Genomic DNA, 25017 nt, shown 5'->3' on the forward strand with positions numbered 1-25017 from the left:
ATCAGTCTGATCTAATGTGTATCAGTCTCCATGACAGTCTGGTCTAATGTGTATCAGTCTGATCTAATGTGTATCAGTCTCCATGACAGTCTGGTCTAATGTGTATCAGTCTGATCTAATGTGTATCAGTCTCCATGACAGTCTGATCTAATGTGTATCAGCCGGCAGATGAGGCTGTTTCTATATTCAGGCAGTGTAAGCCTTGGCAGGTAGTTGGTTTGTCCATTGGTATATTTTCTGACTGTGGCATACACCTCAAGACAGACAATGACAAGATGAAGCAGCAAGTCTGTATAGAGTCAAACATATTTATGAATTCACATTGAGCGCAGAACGGCTCTTGTTTAGAGTCTCTCTACAAGTCCTTCCATGTAACATCCTCTTCCTGTCCTTCACACTAGAAACTACCGCTTGGTAACTGGGTCGACTATTTTCACAGGCTATAAAATGCAGCATTCACAATCCAAAATGACAAGGTAAATAAAATGCTAAAAAATAAATAACTCAAATATTCAGTGACAGCTACCTAGTCTATATAAATACAACCAAACAATATTAACATCATTAAACAAATGGCATGGGGAAAAGGCCTGACAATGTAACCAAACTTTTCTATCCACAGAACGCGCTATTCCACAGTAGTCCTAATTTATTCATTCTAGGGGGCGAATGAATGAACGCCAGCAGATTAAAGAAATTCTTACTGTATTGTACTGTTTGATTGGATAATAGTTGATTTGACCTTTAGTTATCAGTGTTAAAAGGTCAAATATAAGTCACAATTCTGGATGCAATGTCTGCTGGGTAATAGATCTCGTCTTCTTTACCGGGTTGGTTCAACTGAGAAGACAGGAGGTAAAACAGGACAAGTTAAAGCAAAAACATTCATTTGATGATCTATACTCCACTGATAAAATACAGATGTTTCTAACATAATTCATTTCCTATTAAGTAACAGATTACTGCAACAGGTAGCCTAGTGGTTAGAGTGTTGGGCCAGTAACCAGCAGGTAGCCTAGTGGTTCGAGCGTTGGGCCAGTAACCAGCAGGTAGCCTAGTGGTTAGAGCGTTGGGCCAGTAACCAGCAGGTAGCCTAGTGGTTAGAGCGTTGGGTCAGTAACCAGCAGGTAGTCTAGTGGTTAGAGCATTGGGCCAGTAACCAGCAGGTAGTCTAGTGGTTAGAGCGTTGGGTCAGTAACCAGCAGGTAGTCTAGTGGTTAGAGCGTTGGACTAGTAACCAGCAGGTAGCCTAGTGGTTAGAGTGTTTGACTAGTAACCAGCAGGTAGCCTAGTGGTTAGAGTGTTGGACTAGTAACCAGCAGGTAGCCTAGTGGTTAGAGCGTTGGACTAGTAACCAGCAGGTAGCCTAGTGGTTAGAGTGTTTGACTAGTAACCAGCAGGTAGCCTAGTGGTTAGAGCGTTGGGTCAGTAACCAGCAGGTAGCCTAGTGGTTAGAGCGTTGGGTCAGTAACCAGCAGGTAGTCTAGTGGTTAGAGCGTTGGACTAGTAACCAGCAGGTAGCCTAGTGGTTAGAGTGTTTGACTAGTAACCAGCAGGTAGCCTAGTGGTTAGAGTGTTGGACTAGTAACCAGCAGGTAGCCTAGTGGTTAGAGCGTTGGACTAGTAACCAGCAGGTAGCCTAGTGGTTAGAGCGTTGGACTAGTAACCAGCAGGTAGCCTAGTGGTTAGAGTGTTGGACTAGTAACCAGCAGGTAGTCTAGTGGTTAGAGCGTTGGACTAGTAACCAGCAGGTAGCCTAGTGGTTAGAGCGTTGGACTAGTAACCAGCAGGTAGCCTAGTGGTTAGAGCGTTGGACTAGTAACCAGCAGGTAGCCTAGTGGGTAGAGCGTTGGACTAGTAACCAGCAGGTAGTCTAGTGGTTAGAGCGTTGGACCAGTAACCAGCAGGTAGCCTAGTGGTTAGAGTGTTGGACTAGTAACCAGCAGGTAGCCTAGTGGTTAGAGCGTTGGACTAGTAACCAGCAGGTAGCCTAGTGGTTAGAGCGTTGGACTAGTAACCAGCAGGTAGCCTAGTGGTTAGAGTGTTTGACTAGTAACCAGCAGGTAGTCTAGTGGTTAGAGCGTTGGACCAGTAACCAGCAGGTAGCCTAGTGGTTAGAGTGTTTGACTAGTAACCAGCAGGTAGCCTAGTGGTTAGAGTGTTGGACTAGTAACCAGCAGGTAGTCTAGTGGTTAGAGCGTTGGACTAGTAACCAGCAGGTAGCCTTGTGGTTAGAGCGTTGGACTAGTAACCAGCAGGTAGCCTAGTGGTTAGAGCGTTGGGTCAGTAACCAGCAGGTAGCCTAGTGGTTAGAGCGTTGGGTCAGTAACCAGCAGGTAGTCTAGTGGTTAGAGCGTTGGACTAGTAACCAGCAGGTAGCCTAGTGGTTAGAGTGTTTGACTAGTAACCAGCAGGTAGCCTAGTGGTTAGAGTGTTGGACTAGTAACCAGCAGGTAGCCTAGTGGTTAGAGCGTTGGACTAGTAACCAGCAGGTAGCCTAGTGGTTAGAGTGTTTGACTAGTAACCAGCAGGTAGCCTAGTGGTTAGAGTGTTGGACTAGTAACCAGCAGGTAGCCTAGTGGTTAGAGCGTTGGACTAGTAACCAGCAGGTAGCCTAGTGGTTAGAGTGTTGGACTAGTAACCAGCAGGTAGTCTAGTGGTTAGAGCGTTGGACTAGTAACCAGCAGGTAGCCTTGTGGTTAGAGCGTTGGACTAGTAACCAGCAGGTAGCCTAGTGGTTAGAGCGTTGGACTAGTAACCAGCAGGTAGCCTAGTGGTTAGAGTGTTGGACTAGTAACCAGCAGGTAGCCTAGTGGGTAGAGCGTTGGACTAGTAACCAGCAGGTAGTCTAGTGGTTAGAGCGTTGGACCAGTAACCAGCAGGTAGCCTAGTGGTTAGAGTGTTGGACTAGTAACCAGCAGGTAGTCTAGTGGTTAGAGCGTTGGACCAGTAACCAGCAGGTAGCCTAGTGGTTAGAGTGTTGGACTAGTAACCAGCAGGTAGCCTAGTGGTTAGAGCGTTGGACTAGTAACCAGCAGGTAGCCTAGTGGTTAGAGCGTTGGACTAGTAACCAGCAGGTAGCCTAGTGGTTAGAGTGTTGGACTAGTAACCAGCAGGTAGCCTAGTGGTTAGAGCGTTGGGCCAGTAACTGAAAGGTTGCTGGATCGAATCCCCGAGCTGACAAGGTAAAAAAAATCTGACTTGCCTAGTTAAATAAAGGATAAATAAATAAAATACTCTAGATCATCCACTGATAACCAAGGCTGATTGGAACTAAGCAGCACTTACTGTAAGATGAGATGTCGATCTCGTCGGGCAGCTCGCTGATGTTCACCTCGAACCGGTCCTGGACGTCGTTAAGAGTACGGGCATCCGTCTCATCAGACACAAATGTGATGGCCAGGCCTTTGGTGCCAAACCTGCCCGCCCTGGCAACCTGATGAGTAAGACGCACACAAACAACTTAAAAAGGGCTTCATAACCAACTAACCTAATGATGCTGCTATCGGTAAGACAGACAAACAAGAGGCCTTTAACAAAACAACCTGTATGTTTTTGAGGGGATACAGCTGAGCAAGGCGAGGCTCAGAATTACTCATCTACATCACGAGTAGTAGACAGTCTTTCATAGTCTACGGGACAGTCTAATAGTCTACGGGACAGTCTAATAGTCTACGGGACAGTCTAATAGTCTACGGGACAGTCTAATAGTCTACGGGACAGTCTTTCATAGTCTACGGGACAGTCTAATAGTCTACGGGACAGTCTTTCATAGTCTACGGGACAGTCTTTCATAATCTACGGGACAGTCTAATAGTCTACGGGACAGTCTTTAATAGTCTACGGGACAGTCTAATAGTCTACGGGACAGTCTAATAGTCTACGGGACAGTCTTTCATAGTCTACGGGACAGTCTTTAATAGTCTACGGGACAGTCTAATAGTCTACGGGACAGTCTAATAGTCTACGGGACAGTCTTTCATAGTCTACGGGACAGTCTTTCATAGTCTACGGGACAGTCTAATAGTCTACGGGACAGTCTAATAGTCTACGGGACAGTCTTTCATAGTCTACGGGACAGTCTTTCATAGTCTACGGGACAGTCTTTCATAGTCTACGGGACAGTCTTTAATAGTCTACGGGACAGTCTTTCATAGTCTACGGGACAGTCTTTCATAGTCTACGGGACAGTCTAATAGTCTACGGGACAGTCTTTCATAATCTACGGGACAGTCTTTCATAATCTACGGGACAGTCTAATAGTCTACGGGACAGTCTTTCATAGTCTACGGGACAGTCTTTCATAATCTACGGGACAGTCTAATAGTCTACGGGACAGTCTAATAGTCTACGGGACAGTCTACGGGACAGTCTAATAGTCTACGGGACAGTCTAATAGTCTACGGGACAGTCTTTCATAGTCTACGGGACAGTCTTTCATAGTCTACGGGACAGTCTAATAATCTACGGGACAGTCTAATAGTCTACGGGACAGTCTAATAGTCTACGGGACAGTCTAATAGTCTACGGGACAGTCTAATAGTCTACGGGACAGTCTTTCATAGTCTACGGGACAGTCTTTCATAGTCTACGGGACAGTCTTTCATAGTCTACGGGACAGTCTTACGGGACAGTCTAATAGTCTACGGGACAGTCTAATAGTCTACGGGACAGTCTAATAGTCTACGGGACAGTCTTTAATAATCTACGGGACAGTCTTTCATAGTCTACGGGACAGTCTTTCATAGTCTACGGGACAGTCTTTCATAGTCTACAGGACAGTCTTTAATAATCTACGGGACAGTCTTTAATAATCTAGGGGACAGTCTACGGGACAGTCTAATAGTCTACGGGACAGTCTAATAGTCTACGGGACAGTCTTTCATAGTCTACGGGACAGTCTTTCATAGTCTACGGGACAGTCTTTCATAGTCTACGGCACAGTCTTTCATAGTCTACGGGACAGTCTTTCATAGTCTACGGGACAGTCTTTAATAGTCTACGGGACAGTCTAATAGTCTACGGGACAGTCTTTCATAGTCTACGGGACAGTCTTTCATAGTCTACGGGACAGTCTAATAGTCTACGGGACAGTCTAATAGTCTACGGGACAGTCTAATAGTCTACGGGACAGTCTACGGGACAGTCTAATAATCTACGGGACAGTCTTTAATAATCTAGGGGACAGTCTTTAATAATCTACGGGACAGTCTAATAGTCTACGGGACAGTCTTTAATAGTCTACGGGACAGTCTAATAGTCTACGGGACAGTCTAATAGTCTACGGGACAGTCTAATAGTCTACGGGACAGTCTTTCATAGTCTACGGGACAGTCTTTCATAGTCTACGGGACAGTCTTTCATAGTCTACGGGACAGTCTTTCATAGTCTACGGGACAGTCTTTAATAATCTACGGGACAGTCTTTAATAATCTAGGGGACAGTCTTTAATAATCTACGGGACAGTCTTTAATAATCTACGGGACAGTCTAATAGTCTACGGGACAGTCTTTAATAGTCTACGGGACAGTCTTTCATAGTCTACGGGACAGTCTTTCATAGTCTACGGGACAGTCTTTCATAGTCTTACGGAACAGTCTAATAGTCTACGGGACAGTCTAATAGTCTACGGGACAGTCTAATAGTCTACGGGACAGTCTAATAGTCTACGGGACAGTCTTTAATAATCTACGGGACAGTCTTTCATAGTCTACGGGACAGTCTTTCATAGTCTACGGGACAGTCTTTCATAGTCTACGGGACAGTCTTTAATAATCTACGGGACAGTCTTTAATAATCTAGGGGACAGTCTTTAATAATCTACGGGACAGTCTAATAGTCTACGGGACAGTCTTTAATAGTCTACGGGACAGTCTTTCATAGTCTACGGGACAGTCTTTAATAGTCTACGGGACAGTCTAATAGTCTACGGGACAGTCTAATAGTCTACGGGACAGTCTACGGGACAGTCTAATAGTCTACGGGACAGTCTTTCATAGTCTACGGGACAGTCTTTCATAGTCTACGGGACAGTCTTACGGGACAGTCTAATAGTCTACGGGACAGTCTTTCATAGTCTACGGGACAGTCTTTCATAGTCTACGGGACAGTCTTTCATAGTCTACGGGACAGTCTTTCATAGTCTACGGGACAGTCTTTAATAATCTACGGGACAGTCTAATAGTCTACGGGACAGTCTAATAGTCTACGGGACAGTCTTTCATAGTCTACGGGACAGTCTTTCATAGTCTACGGGACAGTCTTACGGGACAGTCTAATAGTCTACGGGACAGTCTAATAGTCTACGGGACAGTCTAATAGTCTACGGGACAGTCTAATAGTCTACGGGACAGTCTTTAATAATCTACGGGACAGTCTTTAATAATCTACGGGACAGTCTTTAAGAGTCTACGGGACAGTCTTTAAGAGTCTACGGGACAGTCTTTAAGAGTCTACGGGACAGTCTAATAGTCTACGGGACAGTCTAATAGTCTACGGGACAGTCTAATAGTCTAATATCACAGGGACATACCCTGTGCAGGTACGTGTCAGAGTCTTCTGGCATGTCGTAGTTGAAGGCGATGTTGACCCTCTCGATGTCCATCCCTCTGCCAAACAGGTTGGTGGCCACCAGGATACGTCTCTGGAAGTCTTTAAATTGTTGGTAACGAGAGAGACTGGGGAAGGAGATTGGGGAGAAAGAGGGTGTGGAATTAAAAGATGGGTAATGACCATGCCAGATCAATCACTTATAGTATTCACGTTCAATATAATACAGAACCACACACCAACTATCTACGTACCGTTCCTCCTGAGGCATCCCGCGGTGGATGGCAATAGCCGGGAAGTTCTGCTCAACCAACAGCTGGGCCAGAGCCACACAGCGCTGCACAGACTTCACAAAGATCACCACCTATAATAACACATAATATCACTACACACACTGGGCCAGACACACACAACGCTGCACGGACTTCACACCAGGTGGAAACACCACAACACACACTACATTTGACTACAGTCATTTGCATTTTTATTTTCAAAATTTGACTTGTCTAGTCAGCGTTTTTGCTTTCCCTGAATTTCTTGTACCACGGTGGAACATGAAACATAGTACCTGGTTGAACTAAGACGTTGACTACACACACTATTTGCATACAAAAACTTGCCCAGCTAGCAATTACTTTGTTCCTGTTTCTACTGCCATGTGCCTCTGTAGAATATTATAATTCCACTACCTGGTTGAACACCTCTGAAGAATATTATAATTAATTCCACTACCTGGTTGAACATCATAATTAATTCCAGTACCTGGTTGAACATCATAATTAATTCCAGTACCTGGTTGAATTCCAGCACGTCGAGGAGATCAAAGAGCTTCCTGTTCTTCTCGTTGTCCTTCAGTTTGACGTAGTACTGCTGCAGCCCGTGGAGAGTCAGCTTGGTCTCATCATCAACAAAGATTTCCATCGGCTGGGTGGAGCAAGCAAGTGGTGGGACAGGGTTAGGGTGAGGTAAGGAGGGTTGGAGAGGGAGAGTGGAGGGGTGAGGTAAGGAGGGTTGGAGAGGGAGAGTGGAGGGGTGAGGTAAGGAGGGTTGGAGAGGGAGAGTGGAGGGGTGAGGGAAGGAGGGTTGGAGAGGGAGAGTGGAGGGGTGAGGGAAGGAGGGTTGGAGAGGGAGAGTGGAGGGGTGAGGGAAGGAGGGTTGGAGAGGGAGAGTGGAGGGGTGAGGGAAGGAGGGTTGGAGAGGGAGAGTGGAGGGGTGAGGGAAGGAGGGTTGGAGAGGGAGAGTGGAGTGGAGGGGTGAGGGAAGGAGGGTTGGAGAGGGAGAGTGGAGGGGTGAGGCGTGTGGAGGGAAGGTAGGGGAATGAGGAAGACGCGTGAGGAGAGTTAACGGGGGGAAGGGGGGGGGGGGGGGGTTGGGTTGGTAGGAGGAAAGGGGGGATGTTTGAGGAGAGTTAACGAGGGGGGGGGGTTGACAGAGTATTTGACGTGTTGTGATGGGTTTTGAATGGTTGGTCCAGGTTTGTGAGGGACAGGTTTGTGAGGGACAGGTTTGTGAGGGACAGGTTTGTGAGGGACAGGTTTGTAAGGGACAGGTTTGTAAGGAACAGAGGAGTTGTATGTACATATAGTAATACGGTAGATTGATACACGTTCAGGAGAGGGAAGGGAAAGTAAACAGTAAGTGAAAGGTTCCCAGAGAGCAGTGGTTAAAGTGACCAGGAAGAGGTGAATCAGAGAGACATGATGAAATCCAGGGAAATAGAGAGAGAGGGGATGGGGAAATAGAGGGACACCAAAGGTTTGAAGTTCACACACACACCCCCACACACCCCCAGACACCCCCACACACCCCCACACCCCCCCAGACAAACAGCCAAACAAACAGGCGAGCCACACACACACACAGGACACCATTTCCCATACCGATGCAACAGACATCGCTCACCCTCACTAGTCACTACTATCCACACAACACTTGCAACAAAAAAATAAAAGTCAAATGAAAAGCCATAGTGATCAGATGAAATTGCAAGTTATTGTAAACCGTAACCACAAGTAAAACATTAATGCTGTAATGTCCATTAAAACAAAAAGCCTGGCCCTCATCGGAATAACTATGGCTGCTCCGCTTGACGTGAGATCGATTCATCTTCACAACACACTCATCTACGCACCACTTTGACTCGGTCTCCCTGGCAACAGCTGTGTCTAACTAAACAATGAGGAAACAGTCTGTCAATTAGATGATCTACACGATCAATCAGGGACATCATTTACTGGGAGGCTGTACATCACACATGACTAATCATCAATCCAATTACATCAATGACATTTAATATAAATGATCCTCAAGTTTATTATCGCTGTCATCTAACATTCACTTAGTCTGTCCTCTCAAACACTGTCATCTAACATTCACTCAGGCTGTCCTCTCAAACACTGTCATCTAACATTCACTCAGGCTGTCCTCTCAATCACTCATCTAACATTCACTCAGTGTGTCATCTCAATCACTGTCATCTAACATTCACTCAGTCTGTCCTCTCAAACACTGTCATCTAACATTCACTCAGTGTGTCCTCTCAAACACTGTCATCTAACATTCACTCAGTGTGTCATCTCAATCACTGTCATCTAACATTCACTCAGTGTGTCCTCTCAAACACTGTCATCTAACATTCACTCAGTCTGTCCTCTCAAACACTGTCATCTAACATTCACTCAGTGTGTCCTCTCAAACACTGTCATCTAACATTCACTCAGTGTGTCATCTCAATCACTGTCATCTAACATTCACTCAGTGTGTCATCTCAATCCTAGTCGCCCTGTTACCAAGCGAAGGGTTTTAGGGAGCTGGATTTTCTTCTCTTCTCTGTTCATAGTCTATTTTTCATATGACCAAAGGGGCTCTTCTACCCTTAGCTACCTCTACAAGTATTTCAGAGTTACCTCATCGATTGTAGATTCATGGCAACACGAGGCAGCTCTGTGTACCGTCTAGATTCATGGTAACACGAGACAGTTCTGTGTACCGTCTAGATTCATGGTAACACGAGACAGCTCTGTGTACCGTATAGATTCATGGTAACACGAGACAGCTCTGTGTACCGTCTAGATTCATGGTAACACGAGACAGCTCTGTGTACCGTCTAGATTCATGGTAACACGAGACAGCTCTGTGTACCGTCTAGAGATCCTGGTAACACGAGACAGCTCTGTGTACCGTCTAGATTCATGGTAACACGAGACAGCTCTGTGTACCGTCTAGAGATCCTGGTAACACGAGACAGCTCTGTGTACCGTCTAGATTCATGGTAACACGAGACAGCTCTGTGTACCGTCTAGATTCATGGTAACACGAGACAGCTCTGTGTACCGTCACATCTCCCTCTTTTCTCTCTTCAATCCACATTACCTCCCTACCATTCCTCTCTCTCTCTCTCCTTTCTTCACATCGGGGTGTTCTGTCTTGTCACTCCTTTTTATTATGACTTATTTATTAATAATAATAATAATATATTTTTTGTTTTGTTTTGTTCCTCTGTTACTCTCACTTTGTCCTATTGTTGTCTAATATCTTTTCACTTTTGTTTTGAATGTTCTTAATTGGAAAATGCAAAAATAAAATATATTTTTTTAAAAAGCAGACTGGCTGACAAAGAGGTAATGGGGACATTTTGACTGAAACTAAGGAACTACAGCGACCCAGAGAGCCAGGCAGCGTCCACATAATGAACTAGTGACCCAGAGAGCCAGGCAGCGTCCACATAATGAACTACAGCGACCCAGAGAGCCAGGCAGCGTCCACATAATGAACTACAGCGACCCAGAGAGCCAGGCAGCGTCCACATAATGAACTACAGCGACCCAGGCAGCGTCCACATAATGAACTACAGCGACCCAGAGAGCCAGGCAGCGTCCACATAATGAACTACAGCGACCCAGAGAGCCAGGCAGCGTCCACATAATGAACTACAGAGAGCCAGGCAGCGTCCACATAATGAACTACAGCGACCCAGAGAGCCAGGCAGCGTCCACATAATGAACTACAGAGAGCCAGGCAGCGTCCACATAATGAACTACAGCGACCCAGAGAGCCAGGCAGCGTCCACATAATGAACTACAGCGACCCAGAGAGCCAGGCAGCGTCCACATAATGAACTACAGCGACCCAGAGAGCCAGGCAGCGTCCACGTAATGAACTACAGAGAGCCAGGCATCGTCCACATAATGAACTACAGCTACCCAGAGAGCCAGGCAGCGTCCACATAATGAACTACAGAGACCCAGGCAGCGTCCACATAATGAACTACAGCGACCCAGAGAGCCAGGCAGCGTCCACATAATGAACTACAGCGACCCAGAGAGCCAGGCAGCGTCCACGTAATGAACTACAGAGAGCCAGGCAGCATCCACATAATGAACTACAGCGACCCAGAGAGCCAGGCAGCGTCCACATAATGAACTACAGTGACCCAGGCAGCGTCCACATAATGAACTACAGCTACCCAGAGAGCCAGGCAGCGTCCACATAATGAACTACAGAGACCCAGGCAGCGTCCACATAATGAACTACAGCGACCCAGAGAGCCAGGCAGCGTCCACATAATGAACTACAGCGACCCAGAGAGCCAGGCAGCGTCCACGTAATGAACTACAGAGAGCCAGGCAGCATCCACATAATGAACTACAGCGACCCAGAGAGCCAGGCAGCGTCCACATAAGGAACTACAGTGACCCAGAGAGCCAGGTAGCGTCCACATAATGAACTGCAGCGACCCAGGCAGCGTCCACATAAGGAACTACAGCGACCCAGAGAGCCAGGCAGCGTCCACATAAGGAACTACAGCGACCCAGAGAGCCAGGCAGGGACCACATAATGAATTACAGAGAGCCAGGCAGCGTCCACATACTGAACTACAGCGAACCAGAGAGCCAGGCAGCATCCACATAATGAGAGCTTGGCTCGTCAGTTTTCCTCCTCATTTCTTTACGCGTGTGTTATTTGTTTGACTGAGGTTCTTTGGGATACTTTGTATTTACATTTAATTAGGCTCTCTCTCTCCTCTGAGATTTGTACCTGTCGTTTGCCAAATGAGCGGTTACAGCTCCAGGGAGATCCCTCTCTCTCTGAACGACAGGGCAGTGAACCAGGGGGTTTTACAAGCAGCTTAGAGCAGAGCGTATACACTCATGCCAACCTGGGCGAACAGTTGCCTTCATAAATAAACGGTGTAAAGTTAGTCGAGACAAATAGTTTTTTCTACCCTAGATTACAAGATTATTTAACCTGCTTTTGGAACGAAAGCATCGTTTAACGAATGCTGCATAGGCTGGTCAGCATAGTGACATCAGGCAGGTCAGATTCGTAACGTACAGACTGAAAACTGGACCTATTTCCACCTGGATGACCGTGTTAAACTTCATGAAGAAGAAAGACTGCGTACATTTCAGTTGAACAGCACAAGCTAGTCTATAAAGGAGACGCCATTAACACATGGCATTCTGGTGAAAGGTGGGGCAGTACACTACTAGCGTACGGTGTTAGTGACCAAGCATAGGCCATCCGCATAGAACTAAGGCCTTCCTATGTCAGTGGGCTGTCACTTCCCTTATAGAGGTGGGACTGTTCGGCGTCTAGAAAGACACCGCTGTCTCTCTCATATCAGACTCAGAGGGCCGTGGGGGTAACTCCTCCACCCCCCTTAACCCCCGTTCCCGCCAGGCAAGGCAGAGCAGGGGGATAGGTGAAGGTGTGGAGGAAGTACAGACGTGGTGGACGCAGGAGGAGAGGAGGTGTAATTACATCTTGCATGAACTTTCGGCAGACGGGGCGAATCTCTTTGCTCAGGGTGGCGCTGAACATCATGACCTGTTTCTCATGGGGGGTCAGACGGAATATCTCCTGGACGTCTCTGCGCATGTCTGAGGGAGAAAGGGAGGGGTTTTGCTTTTTTGTTTGTAAATGGTGTTAGATCTCCTAGAATGTAAATACGAGTAGATGATTCATCTATAGTGGTGTACTGTCCAATCTTAAAATGATTCAGACTCACCAAGTTGTTCCAACATTTTGTCACACTCGTCCAGGATGAAGTGTTTGATGTGTCGCAGGTTGAGGGTCTTGTTGCGGATCAGGGCCAGGATTCGCCCCGGCGTCCCCACCACCACATGGGGACACTCCTTCTTCAACACCTCCTCGTCCTTCTTTATAGACAGGCCACCAAAGAACACTGCCACCTGGTGGGAGAGATGGGGAGAAAAAACAGCGGTGGAAGAACTGTGAACCTTGTAGTTATTATCCAGACTGGAGGTTAAGAGGGTCAGGGTGGTAATAGCATTTGTGTACCTTGATAGTCGGCATGTACTTGGAGAATCTCTCATACTCCTTGCTGATCTGAAACGCCAGCTCTCGGGTGTGACACATCACCAGCACGGACACCTAAACAAAGAGAGAAGGGTGGCCAGGGTGGGTAGTTTAATGCATTAGAAAGCTTAGTACTTCACAGATACTGATGGACCAAGACCACGACAACAACAACGCTAGCTCTATAAACAGTCCAGAAGACAACGAGTGACAGACTGACGGAGGCGGAAAGAGAGAAGAGAAAAGGAGAGGAGAAAGGGAGAGAGTGAGAGAGAGCGGGAGGGAGGGTGAGAGAGTGAGTGAGATTACTTGTCCAGTGACAGGCTCCAGCTGCTGTAGTGTGGCCAGGACAAACACGGCCGTCTTGCCCATACCAGACTTAGCCTGGCACAGCACATCCATACCCAGGATGGCCTGAGGGATGCACTCATGTTGAACTGAAAGGAACATAGTCATACAAAATTATGAATGAATATTAATGGTAATAAATGGTATAGTAATTACTTCAGAACTAACTAAATCAAAAACACAATGTACCAAATCATGATGCCATTACCTCCTGATTATAGTTTGAAAGTTGATACAGTACTTTGACATGATTAATCGTGGCACTTTGTCTTGAAGATGGGCTATTAGGAACCAAACAGGCCGAAACAGAAAGGGACCTACCTGAACTACATGACCAATAAGAAACCCTCAGTTTCATGTGAAGCGTTTTCCGTTGCAAAACATTTTGCTACAGTGTGCACTAATGAATACGACCCAGACCTGTGATGTGGTGTGCTGCCCCTGGTAATAACCTAACTTGTACTACTCACCCTCAGAGGGATGCTCAAAGCCACAGTCCACTATCGCCCTCAGCAGCTCAGGCTTCAACAGGAAGTCTCTAAACCCAGACGAATGGATGGACACATAGGAGCCCTTCACACGCTCCTTTTTAATGGACAGAATGTCCCCTCCTGATAGATCTCCCACCACGTCCTCCTCCTCATAGTCCAAGAGCTCATTCTCCACATCCTGCTCAGTCATCCTGCCAGGTAGATAGAGAGAGATAGATAGAGAGAGAGATAGAGAGAGAGATAGAGAGATACAAACAGAGAAATAGTCATCAACCTGTCAGTACATAACAAGAAGACACTTTCAACCTACAGTGCATTCAGAAAGTATTCAGAACCCTTTTTCCACATTTTGTTACGTTATTTTGTTACAGCCTTATTCTAAAATGTATTTAAATAGTTTTTTCCACCCTCATCAATCTACACACAATACTCCACAATGACAAGGCAAAAACAGGTTTAAGAAATTAAAAATAAACTGAAATATATTTTCTCCCATTCTTCTCTGCAGATCCTCTCAAGCTCTATCAGGTTGGATGGGGAGCGTTGCTGCACAGCAACATTCAGGTCTCTGCAGAGATGTTAGTTCGGGCTCAAGTCCGGGCTCTGGCTGGGCCACTCAAGGACATTCAGAGACTTGTCCCAAAGCCAGTCCTGCATTGTCTTGTCTGTGTGCTTAGGGTTGTTGTCCTGTTGGAAGGTGAACCTTCACCCCAGACTGAGGTCCTGAGCACTCTGGAGCAGGTTTTCATCAAGGATCTCTCTGTACTTTGCTTCGTTCATCTTTCCCTCGATCCTGACTAGTCTCCCAGACCCTGCTGCTGAAAAACATCCACACAGCATGATGCTGCATCCATCATACTTCACCGTAGGGATGGTGCCAGGTTTCCTCCAGACGTGACGCTTGGCATTTACGCCAAAGAGTTCAATGTTGGTTTCATCAGACCAGAGAATCTTGTTTCTCATGGTCTGAGAGTCCTTTAGGGGCCTTTTGGCAAACTCCAAGCGGGCTGTCATGTGCCTTTTACTGAGGAGTGGCTTCCGTCTGGCCACTCTACCATAAAGGCCTGATTGGTGGAGTGCTGCAGAGGTGGTTGTCCTTCTGGAAGGTTCTCTCATCTCCACAGAGGAACTCTGGAGCTCTGTCAGAGTGACCATCGGGTTCTTGGTCACCTCCCTGACCAAGGCCCTTCTCCCCCGATTGCTCAGTTTAGCCGGGTGGCCAGCTCTAGGAAGAGTTTTGGTGGTTCTAAACTTCTTCCATTTAAGAATTTGAGGCCACTGTGTTCTTAGGGACCTTCAAATGCTGCAAAAAAATTTGTTGGTACCCTTCCCCAGATCTGTGCCTCGACACAATCCTGTCTCGGAGCTCTACGGACAATTCCTTCGACCTCATGGCTTGGTTTTTGATCTGACATGCACTGTCAACTGTGGGACCTTATATAGACTTTCCAAATCATGTCCAATCAATTGAATTTACCACAGGTGGACTGCAATAAAGTTGTAGAAACATCAAGGGTAATCAATGGAATTTTATTTAACTAGGCAAGTCAGTTAAAGAACAAATTCTTATTTACAATGACGGCCTACCGGGCGACAATTGTGCGCCGCCCTATGGGACTCCCAATCACGGCCGGTTGCGATACAGCCTGGAATCGAACCACGATCTGTAGTGATGCTTCTAGCACTGAGATTCAGTGCCTTAGACCGCTGCGCTTGAGCTCAATTTCAATGTCTCATAGCAAAGGGTCTGAATATTTATGTAAATACGATATTTCAGTTTTTTTTTTTTGCAAAAAATGTCTAAAAACTTGTTTTCACATTGTCATTATGGGATATTGTGTGTAGATTGATGAGAAAAAAAACTATTTTAATCCATTTTAGAATAAGGCTGTAACGTAACAACACTGATGTGTGCAGAGGGTCCCTGGTTCGCGCCCGGGTCGGGGCGAGGGAACGGACGTAAAGTTAAACTGTTACATTGGTGCCGTGACCCGGATCAATGGTTGCTGCGGAAAAGGAGGAGGTCGAAAGGGGGGTGGATGTAACCGATGTGAAATGGCTAGCTAGGTAGCGGTAGTGCGCGCTAGCAGCCTTTCAGTCGGTGACGTCACTTGCTCTGAGACCTTGAAGTAGTGATTCCCCTTGCTCTGCAAGGGCTGCGGCTTTTGTGGAGCGATGGATAACGATGCTTCGTAGGTGACTGTTGTTGATGTGTGCAGAGGGTCCCTGGTTCGCGCGAGGGAACGGCCGTAAAGTTAAACTGTTACATTTATACTGTATTGTAGTCATGGCTCATCCCACATAACTATTGTTGTACACACCTTTTATATTCATATACTGTCCATACACACCATTATATATATATAGTTTTATTTATTTAACTAGGCAAGTCAGTTAACAAATTCCTATTTACAATGAGGGCCTACCCTGGCCAAACACGGACAACGCTGGGCCAATTGTGCGCCGCCCTATGGGACTCCCAATCACGGCCGGAACCAGGTACTGTAGTGACGCCTCTTGTACTGAGAAGCAGTGCCTTAGACCGCTGCGCCACTCGGGAGACCCTATGTATATATACACACATCATATCTATATTCCGGACTCTGATATTTCTTAGGATTATGTGTGTGTATTTGTTTTTTTTATTGCTAGCTATTATTACTGCACTGTTGGAGCTAGAAACAAACATTTCGCTGCACCTACAAAATCTGTGTAGCTAACGTTACGCGGCCATAACTTTCATTTGATGCTAAACTGTGGTGATGATGCTGATAATGATGAGAGGGTTAGAAAAACAAGATTAATTTCATGCCATCTTCATTTCTATTTATGACAAGTTGTGGAATGAAATAAGTAAATGTACTCGTAACTAACGCTATTAATTTGGGCTGTTAGCTTATCACGTGTGTCAACATGAGTAACGTTAGCTAGCTGGCTAGCAAACACGACTCATGAGTTGGCTGGTCTAGCTAGCTAGCTTCTTAAGCTTGACAAGCTTTCTAGCTAGCTATTCTACACGATGTGCAAGATGGAAAATGTACAGACAATAAATACATATTAAATAAATATTCCTAGTGAGCATTGTTTACCTTATTCGTTGTGAAGAAATTTAGCTAGAGCGTTTGCAAATGAGAGCTATCGTTTTTGTAATACGTAATCAACGTGCGACTGTGAGCATGCGTTGAATGTCCACGAACTGCGACCTGCACATTTGGCTAGGATTTTTTTCACGAACAATAACAACACTTCGGAAACGTTCTCTAACATCGAGGTTTACTAAGAAGGTGAGATTGGGAACTGCGCTGAAAGTGGTATAGGGATACATTTTTGTTTGACAGCTAGCGATGTGTACACATTTTTTAAAATAAGTACAGTATTAGCTAAACACGTGTTGACTGGCTAGCTAAATAAGTGGCCAGCTAGCAAGCAAAGTGACTAACTAACCTAGCTGTATCTTATGGCCAACCCCCAAAAGGTTGCTGACATTGTTCACTGAAATACTTTCCCCCCCATAGCCAATGATGTCGTGTTTCAGTGGAGATCCCAACTTCTGTCCTGAGTGTGGGAACGTACTGCCTCTACCTGGGCTGCAGGACACAGTCTCCTGTCCCCGCTGTGCATTCAGTTTACCTGTCACCGGTGAGGATGCGTTGTTTGTTGTCATCAGTCAAATGTCCCTGCTATAAATAATGTTGTAGCTTACTAACAGACAGAGTCGTTATCCAAAGGGGGCTACAACTAGCCTGAGTACCAGTCTGTTTGTGCTTTCATGCCAATTGCCTGTCACCTCGGGGGCCCCCGAGTGGCGCAGCGGTCTAAGGCACTACATTTCAGTGCTTGAGGCGTCAAAACAGACCCCGGTTTGATTCTGGGCTGTATCACAACCGGCCTTGATTGGGAGTCCCATAGGGCGGCGCACAATTGGCCCAGCGTCGTCTGGGTTTGGCCGGTGTAGACCGTCATTGTACATTTTATTTTATTTCACCTTTATTTAACCACGTAAGCTAGTTGAGAACAAGTTCTCATTTACAACTGCGACCTGGCCAAGATAAAGCAAAGCAGTGCGACATAAACAACAACACAGAATGACACATGGAATAAACAAGTGTACAGTTAATAACACAATAGGAGAAAAAGAGTCTGTATACAGTGTGTGCAAATGGAGTGCTGAGGTAAGGCAATAAATAGGCCATAGTAGCGAAGTAATTACAATTTAGCAAATTAACACTGGAATGATAGATGAGCAGATGGTGATGTGCACGTAGAAATACTGGTGCAAATAAGAATTTGTTCTTAACTGACCTGCCGAGTTGAATAAAATAAAAATCATCATGCCAAGCATGTTTGGCTTGACAACGACGAGCAATGGAGTTGGCAAGAGAATAAACAGATCTGGGACCAGACAGTTTCCTTTATCAATTTGATATTTTCATAAGTATGTGACCCATGATGTAACTATGTTTTTGTGTCGTCGTTTTCAGAATTTTCAGGTCAAGAGATCAGGTCTTCTGTTGTCTTTAATCCTCTCGAAGGGTCCTCTGTTGCTGTGGAGGAGGATGACTCAGAACTCAAGGGGGCTGTGGTAGGAATTCATTGCAATGAAGTTCCTATTTATAAATGATCAATGGTCCCATTTAAAACTAGGGAAATTAAATTGAAACATGGAGTGACAGGGTAATGGCATACTTTATCAATACTCAAGAAACTCCATTTAGGGTATGTTCTGTCTGTAACCTCTAGAAATCTACACAACATAACCGTGTTTTTTTGTTGGTTTTTTTCACCTTTATTTAACCAGGTAGTCCAGTTGAGAACAAGTTCTCATTTACAATTGCGACCTGGCCAAGATAAAGCAAAGCAGTTCGACACATACAACAACACAGAGATACACATGGAGTAAAACAAACATACAGTCAATAATACATTAGAAAAATAAGTCTATATACAATGTGAGCATGTGAGGTGAGATAAGGGAGGTGAAGGCACAAAAAAAAAGGCCATGGTGGCAAAGTAAATACAATATAGCAAGTAAAACACTGGAATGGTCAATGTATGTTCTCTCTATAACCTCCTCAAACTCGTGCATTCTAGATTGACAGGCGCTGCTCTCGCTGCAATAAAGAAGGGATGGTTTATCACACCAGACAAATGAGATCTGCAGATGAAGGACAGACTGTCTTCTTCACCTGTATACACTGCAGGTACGTCTCACTCAAACACCAATTCAACAAGGCTATTCTGACCTGTTCTCACCACCAGATTCATCAATCTATTCCGTTTTTATGTTGTTCTGCACCACAATGTGACAAGCACTTACCCCACAAACTGTATGTAGTCCACATGCTTACTTATGACTGAATATGTTACTTATTATGATTTAATTTATGTATTCAGATATCAGGAGAAAGAAGACTCCTGAGAAGAGATCGAGATGCTTCTCCGTTCCCCTTGGACCTCCATCAATATTCTTCTCTTCTCCTCTCTTTTGTCTGTAAACAAGAATGTGTTTGATCTATGTAATGCAAACTTGAGATCTTATTGGAGAAAAGCACAATTGGTATGCTATTCCTTGCGCTTCATTCCTTGTAATGATGCTTAGGGTAGTCGCTCCGGAGTGCTAAGCATTTCAATGGCTTGCCTTTGCTACATCAGTTAGATTGCAGCTGCAGCATTTTGAATGAGGTTTGAATACTGATGTCTGATGTTTGTCTGCAGAGATTTTCAAGTGTGATTAAAATATTTGTCTTTTAGAACATGTTTGGTTGCTTTTCTCCTTTCTACCTTTTGTCAACGATGTCAGGTAATGACCGTGAATTTGCCTCAACATACATAATGTTTACAAATGTGTATATTAACAATATCATTTTGTTCCTCTTTATTTAAGTAAACATACTACATTTACATTTCACTGTCATGTTGAGTGAGGCAAAAGTATTTGCTCCAATCTGAAGGCTCCCCTTGTGGAGGTCTGAATCACGTGGCCATCCAACATGGTGTCAATTACCTTTTTGTAAACTTGGAAGATGCTGAATTTGTTAGGAATTATTTAGGCCATTTATGATAACCCTCGGGTAAAACATTATCCTTGATCATTTTTTGGGGATGTAAATGCTTGTTTAAACCACAAAATCCCATGTAAACACACTTTCAACCTTGCAATAGCTAGCTAACGTTCTATACATCAGACTTACGTCATGAGTCTAGCTATGCTAGAGGGGGAGCAACTACTAATCATCTCCCTCTTCTTCTTCTCCTCGGCAGAAGATGAAGCTGTGCGTGCAGTTACAACGCAAGAACCTCCATGAGTATCTGAAAGAGTTGAGCCCTGAGATCATGGACCTTGTACAACCATCCGGCCACATGTTTGGCTGTCTACATGTGCAGAATCAGTCCATTTAACAATCCTATTAAAGTAACTTTATAATATGACATGTTAGTTGTTGTTTTTTAACTAGGCAAGTCAGTTAAGAACAAATTCTTATTTACAAAGACGGCCTTCCGGGGAACAGTGAACACTGCCTTGTTCAGGGGCAGAACGAAATATTTTTACCTTGTCAACTCGAGGATTCGATCCAGCAACCTTTCGGTTACTGGCCCAACGCTCTAACCACTAGGCTACTTAGAAATGAATATGTAATGCACATATTACCATGTATTATTACTTATAACACGTATGGAGCAGAACACAGACTGTCTACACATTTAGCACGATGATCTGTATTTTGGGCTGTACAGGTGTTGTGCCGAAAATCTCCCCCCTGCCAGAACCCCCCTTCTAATTTCCTTAATTTTGTGGCTAGAGTCAAATACTTTCTGTGGCACACATCACTCAAATACTTTCTATAGAACAAACTTCACGTCAGGATAGGAAACCAAAATTAATAATTAATGTATGTGTGTTATATTAAACATAGAGGGAGTAAAATGTTGGCAAGCAATAAACATTTCAGAACAGCTATGGCTGAATTATTATCCTTACACTTTAAAAAATACTAGTCGAATAAGACATGGGAGAGATGACGAATTTTGGCAAAGATATGTATTTATAGACTAATACAAATCATTAGCGGATTTAGGTACGGGCGACATGGGCAGGCGCGGGCGCTGAATGGGGGGGTCGCCCAGGGCGCCATACAAACTAGAACCGCCACATACACTTGAAACAAATAGCCAAACCGAAAACTGCAGACAAAAAATGCTTTCTGCTGCTAAAATCAGTGAAATGGGGGATTCTATCATCCAGAAGGCGAGGTCAGTACAGCTGCATCAAAGAAGGGACAGAGAGACTGAAAAACAGCTTCTATCTCAAGGCCATCAGACTGTTAAACAGCACTTCACTAACATTGAGTGGCTGCTGCCAACATACTGACTCAAATCTCTAGCCACTTTAATAATAAAAAAATGGATGTAATAAATGTATCACTAGTCAATTTAAACAATGCCACTTTATATAATGTTTACATACCCTACATTACTCATCTCATATGTATATACTGTATTCTATACCATCTACTGCATCTTGACTACGCCGCACGGCCATCGCTCATCCATATATTTATATGTACATATTCTCATTCATTCCTTTACACTTGTGTGTAAAAGGTAGTAGTTGTGAAATTGTTAGATTACTTGTTAGATATTACTGCATGGTCGGAACTAGAAGCACAAGCATTTCGCTACACTTGCACTAACATCTGCTAACCATGTGTATGTGACCAATAAGATTTGATTTGATTCCTGATAGGTATATGCCAGGGTTTACTTTAGCCGTTAATAGCCGGCTTTTGTCCAATGCATTTTTTTGGAAAAGCAGATAAATAAAATTGGTGCCGGCCAATTGTCCAGGAGAAAATAGAAACAATCCCAGTGTGAAATAATGCATTTTAGCCTCTTCATTGATGGAAATACATTTGACTTGTCATGCTTATCGGCCTGTAGGTTAATTTGCATAATTTAATGTAATTAAGCTGTCGCATGTGTACACTATATTCGTTATGTATCTTATCACACGCGTACAGCATACAGATACAGAGCCTTTGTGTAGAAAATCTGCCAGACAGGCAAGAAATGCTGCTACAGCATCTTGTGGTGCTTTCAAGAACACTGGGAACCCTGAAAAATACGAGGTCAAACCATGACGTCAGTGACCGTCAGGTCGGAAAGTTGGAGCTCTAGAAAGAGTCCCGAGTTGGAATTCCGATTTGGTTGACAGTTCAAAATGATTTTTACCAGTCGGAGCTCGTTTTTTCACAGTTCCCAGTTGTTTTGAACGCGGAATCAAACAGCAACGGAAGACAGGCTCTATCAGCGCGTCCCACAATCACTTTGCAATGACCTGGAGGCAGTATGCATTTTGAAAACATATACGTAATTGTTTGGAACCTGAACGTTTTAATACATATTATGAGGCATGTCTTGCGTTGCTTCAAAGTAGCCTATTAGATCTCCTCTTAACATCTTTCTATAGGATATGTTCATCTCTGTCACATGAAACCGCTCGCATGTTCTTTGCGGTTTTGACAACGGTGTTTCCCGCTAATTGCGTTATGGAACAAGCGTAGCCTACTGCATGGTGTGCGTTGTTGTGCTTATAATGTGAATAAATAATAGTTTATCACCATTTTAAGCTAAATGTTCTTATCTGTTGCATTAGACACATTGCTTTTTAATGTTGATGTAGCCTTGGCCTACTGGTTGTATGAATTTGGGATCTATCGTCCCACAACTGTCCCAGAGTCAGTTTGGAATAGGCTATTTCTTTCTTGACAAACTGACCAATAGAGTAGGTAGGCTAAACGTTTATGCTATAGTAGATTGACATAGCCTAGTGATTTTGCTGTTCGTTAGTCGTCTTGTTGGCTGAGGAAAAGTAAAAGTTCAAAGTGCACATCAGAATACGGTAAAAAGGAGCGCACATCGTTGCATCCTCGAATTACCATAATCTAAATGTGATTTCTGTCATTCTGAGCACCGTGGGTGGACGTCCTAATCAGGTTACGCACATGGGTCAGGTACACACACACTGACATATCAGCGGATTTACATGCATTAATGTAGAACATTCAACTTTTACCATCGATTGATTGACGCAGTTTTATTTTGTATTACATTTTTATTTCACCTTTATTTAATTAGGCAAGTCAGTTAAGATCAAACCCTCCCCTAACCTGGACAATTGTGCGCTCTATGGGACTCCCGATCACATCTGGTTGTGATGCAGCCCAGGATCAAACCAGGGCCTGTAGTGACGCACTGAGATGCAATGCCTTGGACCACTGCGCCATTCGGGAGCCTCAACATGCTGTGTTGTTATGCAAAGAGTAACATCTCCTAATCATGGTCTGGATTAGTTGACTACTGAATATTCTGCTCACTGTCTAACTAACCACTAACTTTAAATCACTGCTGTAGCACAGGGCTACTCAGTGGATGGGATGAGTGAATCTCTGCTCACCTTCCTATAGCACCTGAGAGAGATTGGCCTCGTCTTCCAGAGGAAGGTGAGATATGGTGGAATAGCCAGATTAGATACGGTGGAGGAGCCAGATTAGATACGGTGGAGGAGCCAAATTAGATACGGTGGAGGAGCCAGATTAGATACGGTGGAGGAGCCAGATTAGATACGGTGGAGGAGCCAGATTAGATACGGTGGAGGATCCAGATTAGATACGGTGGAGGAGCCAGATTAGATACGGTGGAATAGCCAGATTAGATACGGTGGAGGAGCCAGATTAGATACGGTGGAGGAGCCAGATTAGATACGGTGGAGGAGCCAGATTAGATACGGTGGAGGAGCCAGATTAGATACGGTGGAGGAGCCAGATTAGATACGGTGGAGGAGCCAGATTAGATACGGTGGAGGAGCCAGATTAGATACGGTGGAGGAGCCAGATTAGATACGGTGGAGGAGCCAGATTAGATACGGTGGAGGAGCCAGATTAGATACGGTGGAGGAGCCAGATTAGATACGGTGGAGGAGCCAGATTAGATACGGTGGAGGAGCCAGATTAGATACGGTGGAGGAGCCAGATTAGATACGGTGAAGGAGCCAGATTAGATACGGTGGAGGAGCCAGATTAGATACGGTGGAGGAGCCAGATTAGATACGGTGGAGGAGCCAGATTAGATACGGTGGAGGAGCCAGATTAGATACGGTGGAGGAGCCAGATTAGATACGTTGGAGGAGCCAGATTAGATACGGTGAAGGAGCCAGATTAGATACGGTGAAGGAGCCAGATTAGATACGGTGGAGGAGCCAGATTAGATATGGTGGAGGAGCCAGATTAGATACGGTGGAGGAGCCAGATTAGATACGGTGGAGGAGCCAGATTAGATACGGTGGAGGAGCCAGATTAGATACGGTGGAGGAGCCAGATTAGATACTGTGGAGGAGCCAGATTAGATACGGTGGAGGAGCCAGATTAGATACGGTGGAGGAGCCAGATTAGATACGGTGGAATAGCCAGATTAGATACGGTGGAGGAGCCAGATTAGATACGGTGGAGGAGCCAGATTAGATACGGTGGAGGAGCCAGATTAGATACGGTGGAGGGGCCAGATTAGATACGGTGGAGGAGCCAGATTAGATACGGTGGAGGAGCCAGATTAGATACGGTGGAGGAGCCAGATTAGATACGGTGGAGGAGCCAGATTAGATACGGTGGAGGAGCCAGATTAGATACGGTGGAGGAGCCAGATTAGATACGGTGGAGGAGCCAGATTAGATACGTTGGAGGAGCCAGATTAGATACGGTGAAGGAGCCAGATTAGACTTTATCACCCCTGCTCCTGTACCCCTTCCCTCTCTCTGTAGTCTCCTCAGAGGAAGTCTAGAAGGTACTACCCCACCAGGCTGCTGGCGTCTGCTGGCGTCTCCGCCAACTCTTCCTCCACCGCTATGGATGCTGCCCCAGGGACTGGAGATTCAGGTTTCATCGTAGTGGAAATTAACTATCACCTCTATCTCTACAATTATGAACCAACTATCACCTCTATCCGTATACGAGTATGAGCAAACTACACTACATGACCAAAAGTATGTGGACACTTGCTCGTCCAACATCTCTTTCCAAAGTCATGAGCATTAATATGGAGTTGGTCCACCTTTTGCTGCTATAACAGCCTCCACTCTTCTGGGAAGGCTTTCCACTAGATGTTGGAACATTTCTTCAGGGACTTGCTTCCATTCAGCCACAAGAGCATTAGTGAGGACAGGCACAGATGTTGGGCGATTAAGCCTGGCTCACAGTCGGCGTTCCAATTCATCCCAAAGGTGTTCAATGGGGTTGAGGTCAGGGCTATGTGCAGG

The 25017-nt window shown here is 45.1% G+C and overlaps 2 protein-coding genes across 2 annotated transcripts; one reads left to right on the top strand and one right to left on the bottom strand.

Moving 5' to 3' along the window:
• Positions 1-294: 294 nt before the first annotated feature.
• On the bottom strand, positions 295-16913 carry ddx39b (DEAD (Asp-Glu-Ala-Asp) box polypeptide 39B). The gene is made up of 11 exons (XM_071368987.1): positions 16799-16913; positions 13689-13900; positions 13180-13307; positions 12853-12945; positions 12560-12743; positions 12313-12431; positions 7342-7473; positions 6804-6913; positions 6533-6677; positions 3289-3436; positions 295-840 (listed from the first exon to the last, which is right to left on the bottom strand). Exons 2-11 carry the CDS (start codon positions 13897-13899, stop codon positions 824-826), a joined length of 1287 nt encoding a protein of 428 aa, XP_071225088.1. The 5' UTR covers position 13900; positions 16799-16913; the 3' UTR covers positions 295-823.
• Positions 16865-19459, top strand: polr1h (RNA polymerase I subunit H). Its single transcript, XM_071368988.1, has 5 exons — positions 16865-16993; positions 17225-17348; positions 18191-18291; positions 18801-18910; positions 19104-19459. The coding sequence occupies exons 1-5, from the start codon at positions 16895-16897 to the stop codon at positions 19126-19128; spliced, it is 459 nt and encodes a 152-aa protein (XP_071225089.1). The 5' UTR covers positions 16865-16894; the 3' UTR covers positions 19129-19459.
• Positions 19460-25017: the final 5558 nt, after the last annotated feature.

This window comes from Salvelinus alpinus, chromosome 26, assembly GCF_045679555.1.
Source record: "Salvelinus alpinus chromosome 26, SLU_Salpinus.1, whole genome shotgun sequence".
NCBI classification, from domain to species: Eukaryota; Metazoa; Chordata; class Actinopteri; order Salmoniformes; family Salmonidae; genus Salvelinus; species Salvelinus alpinus.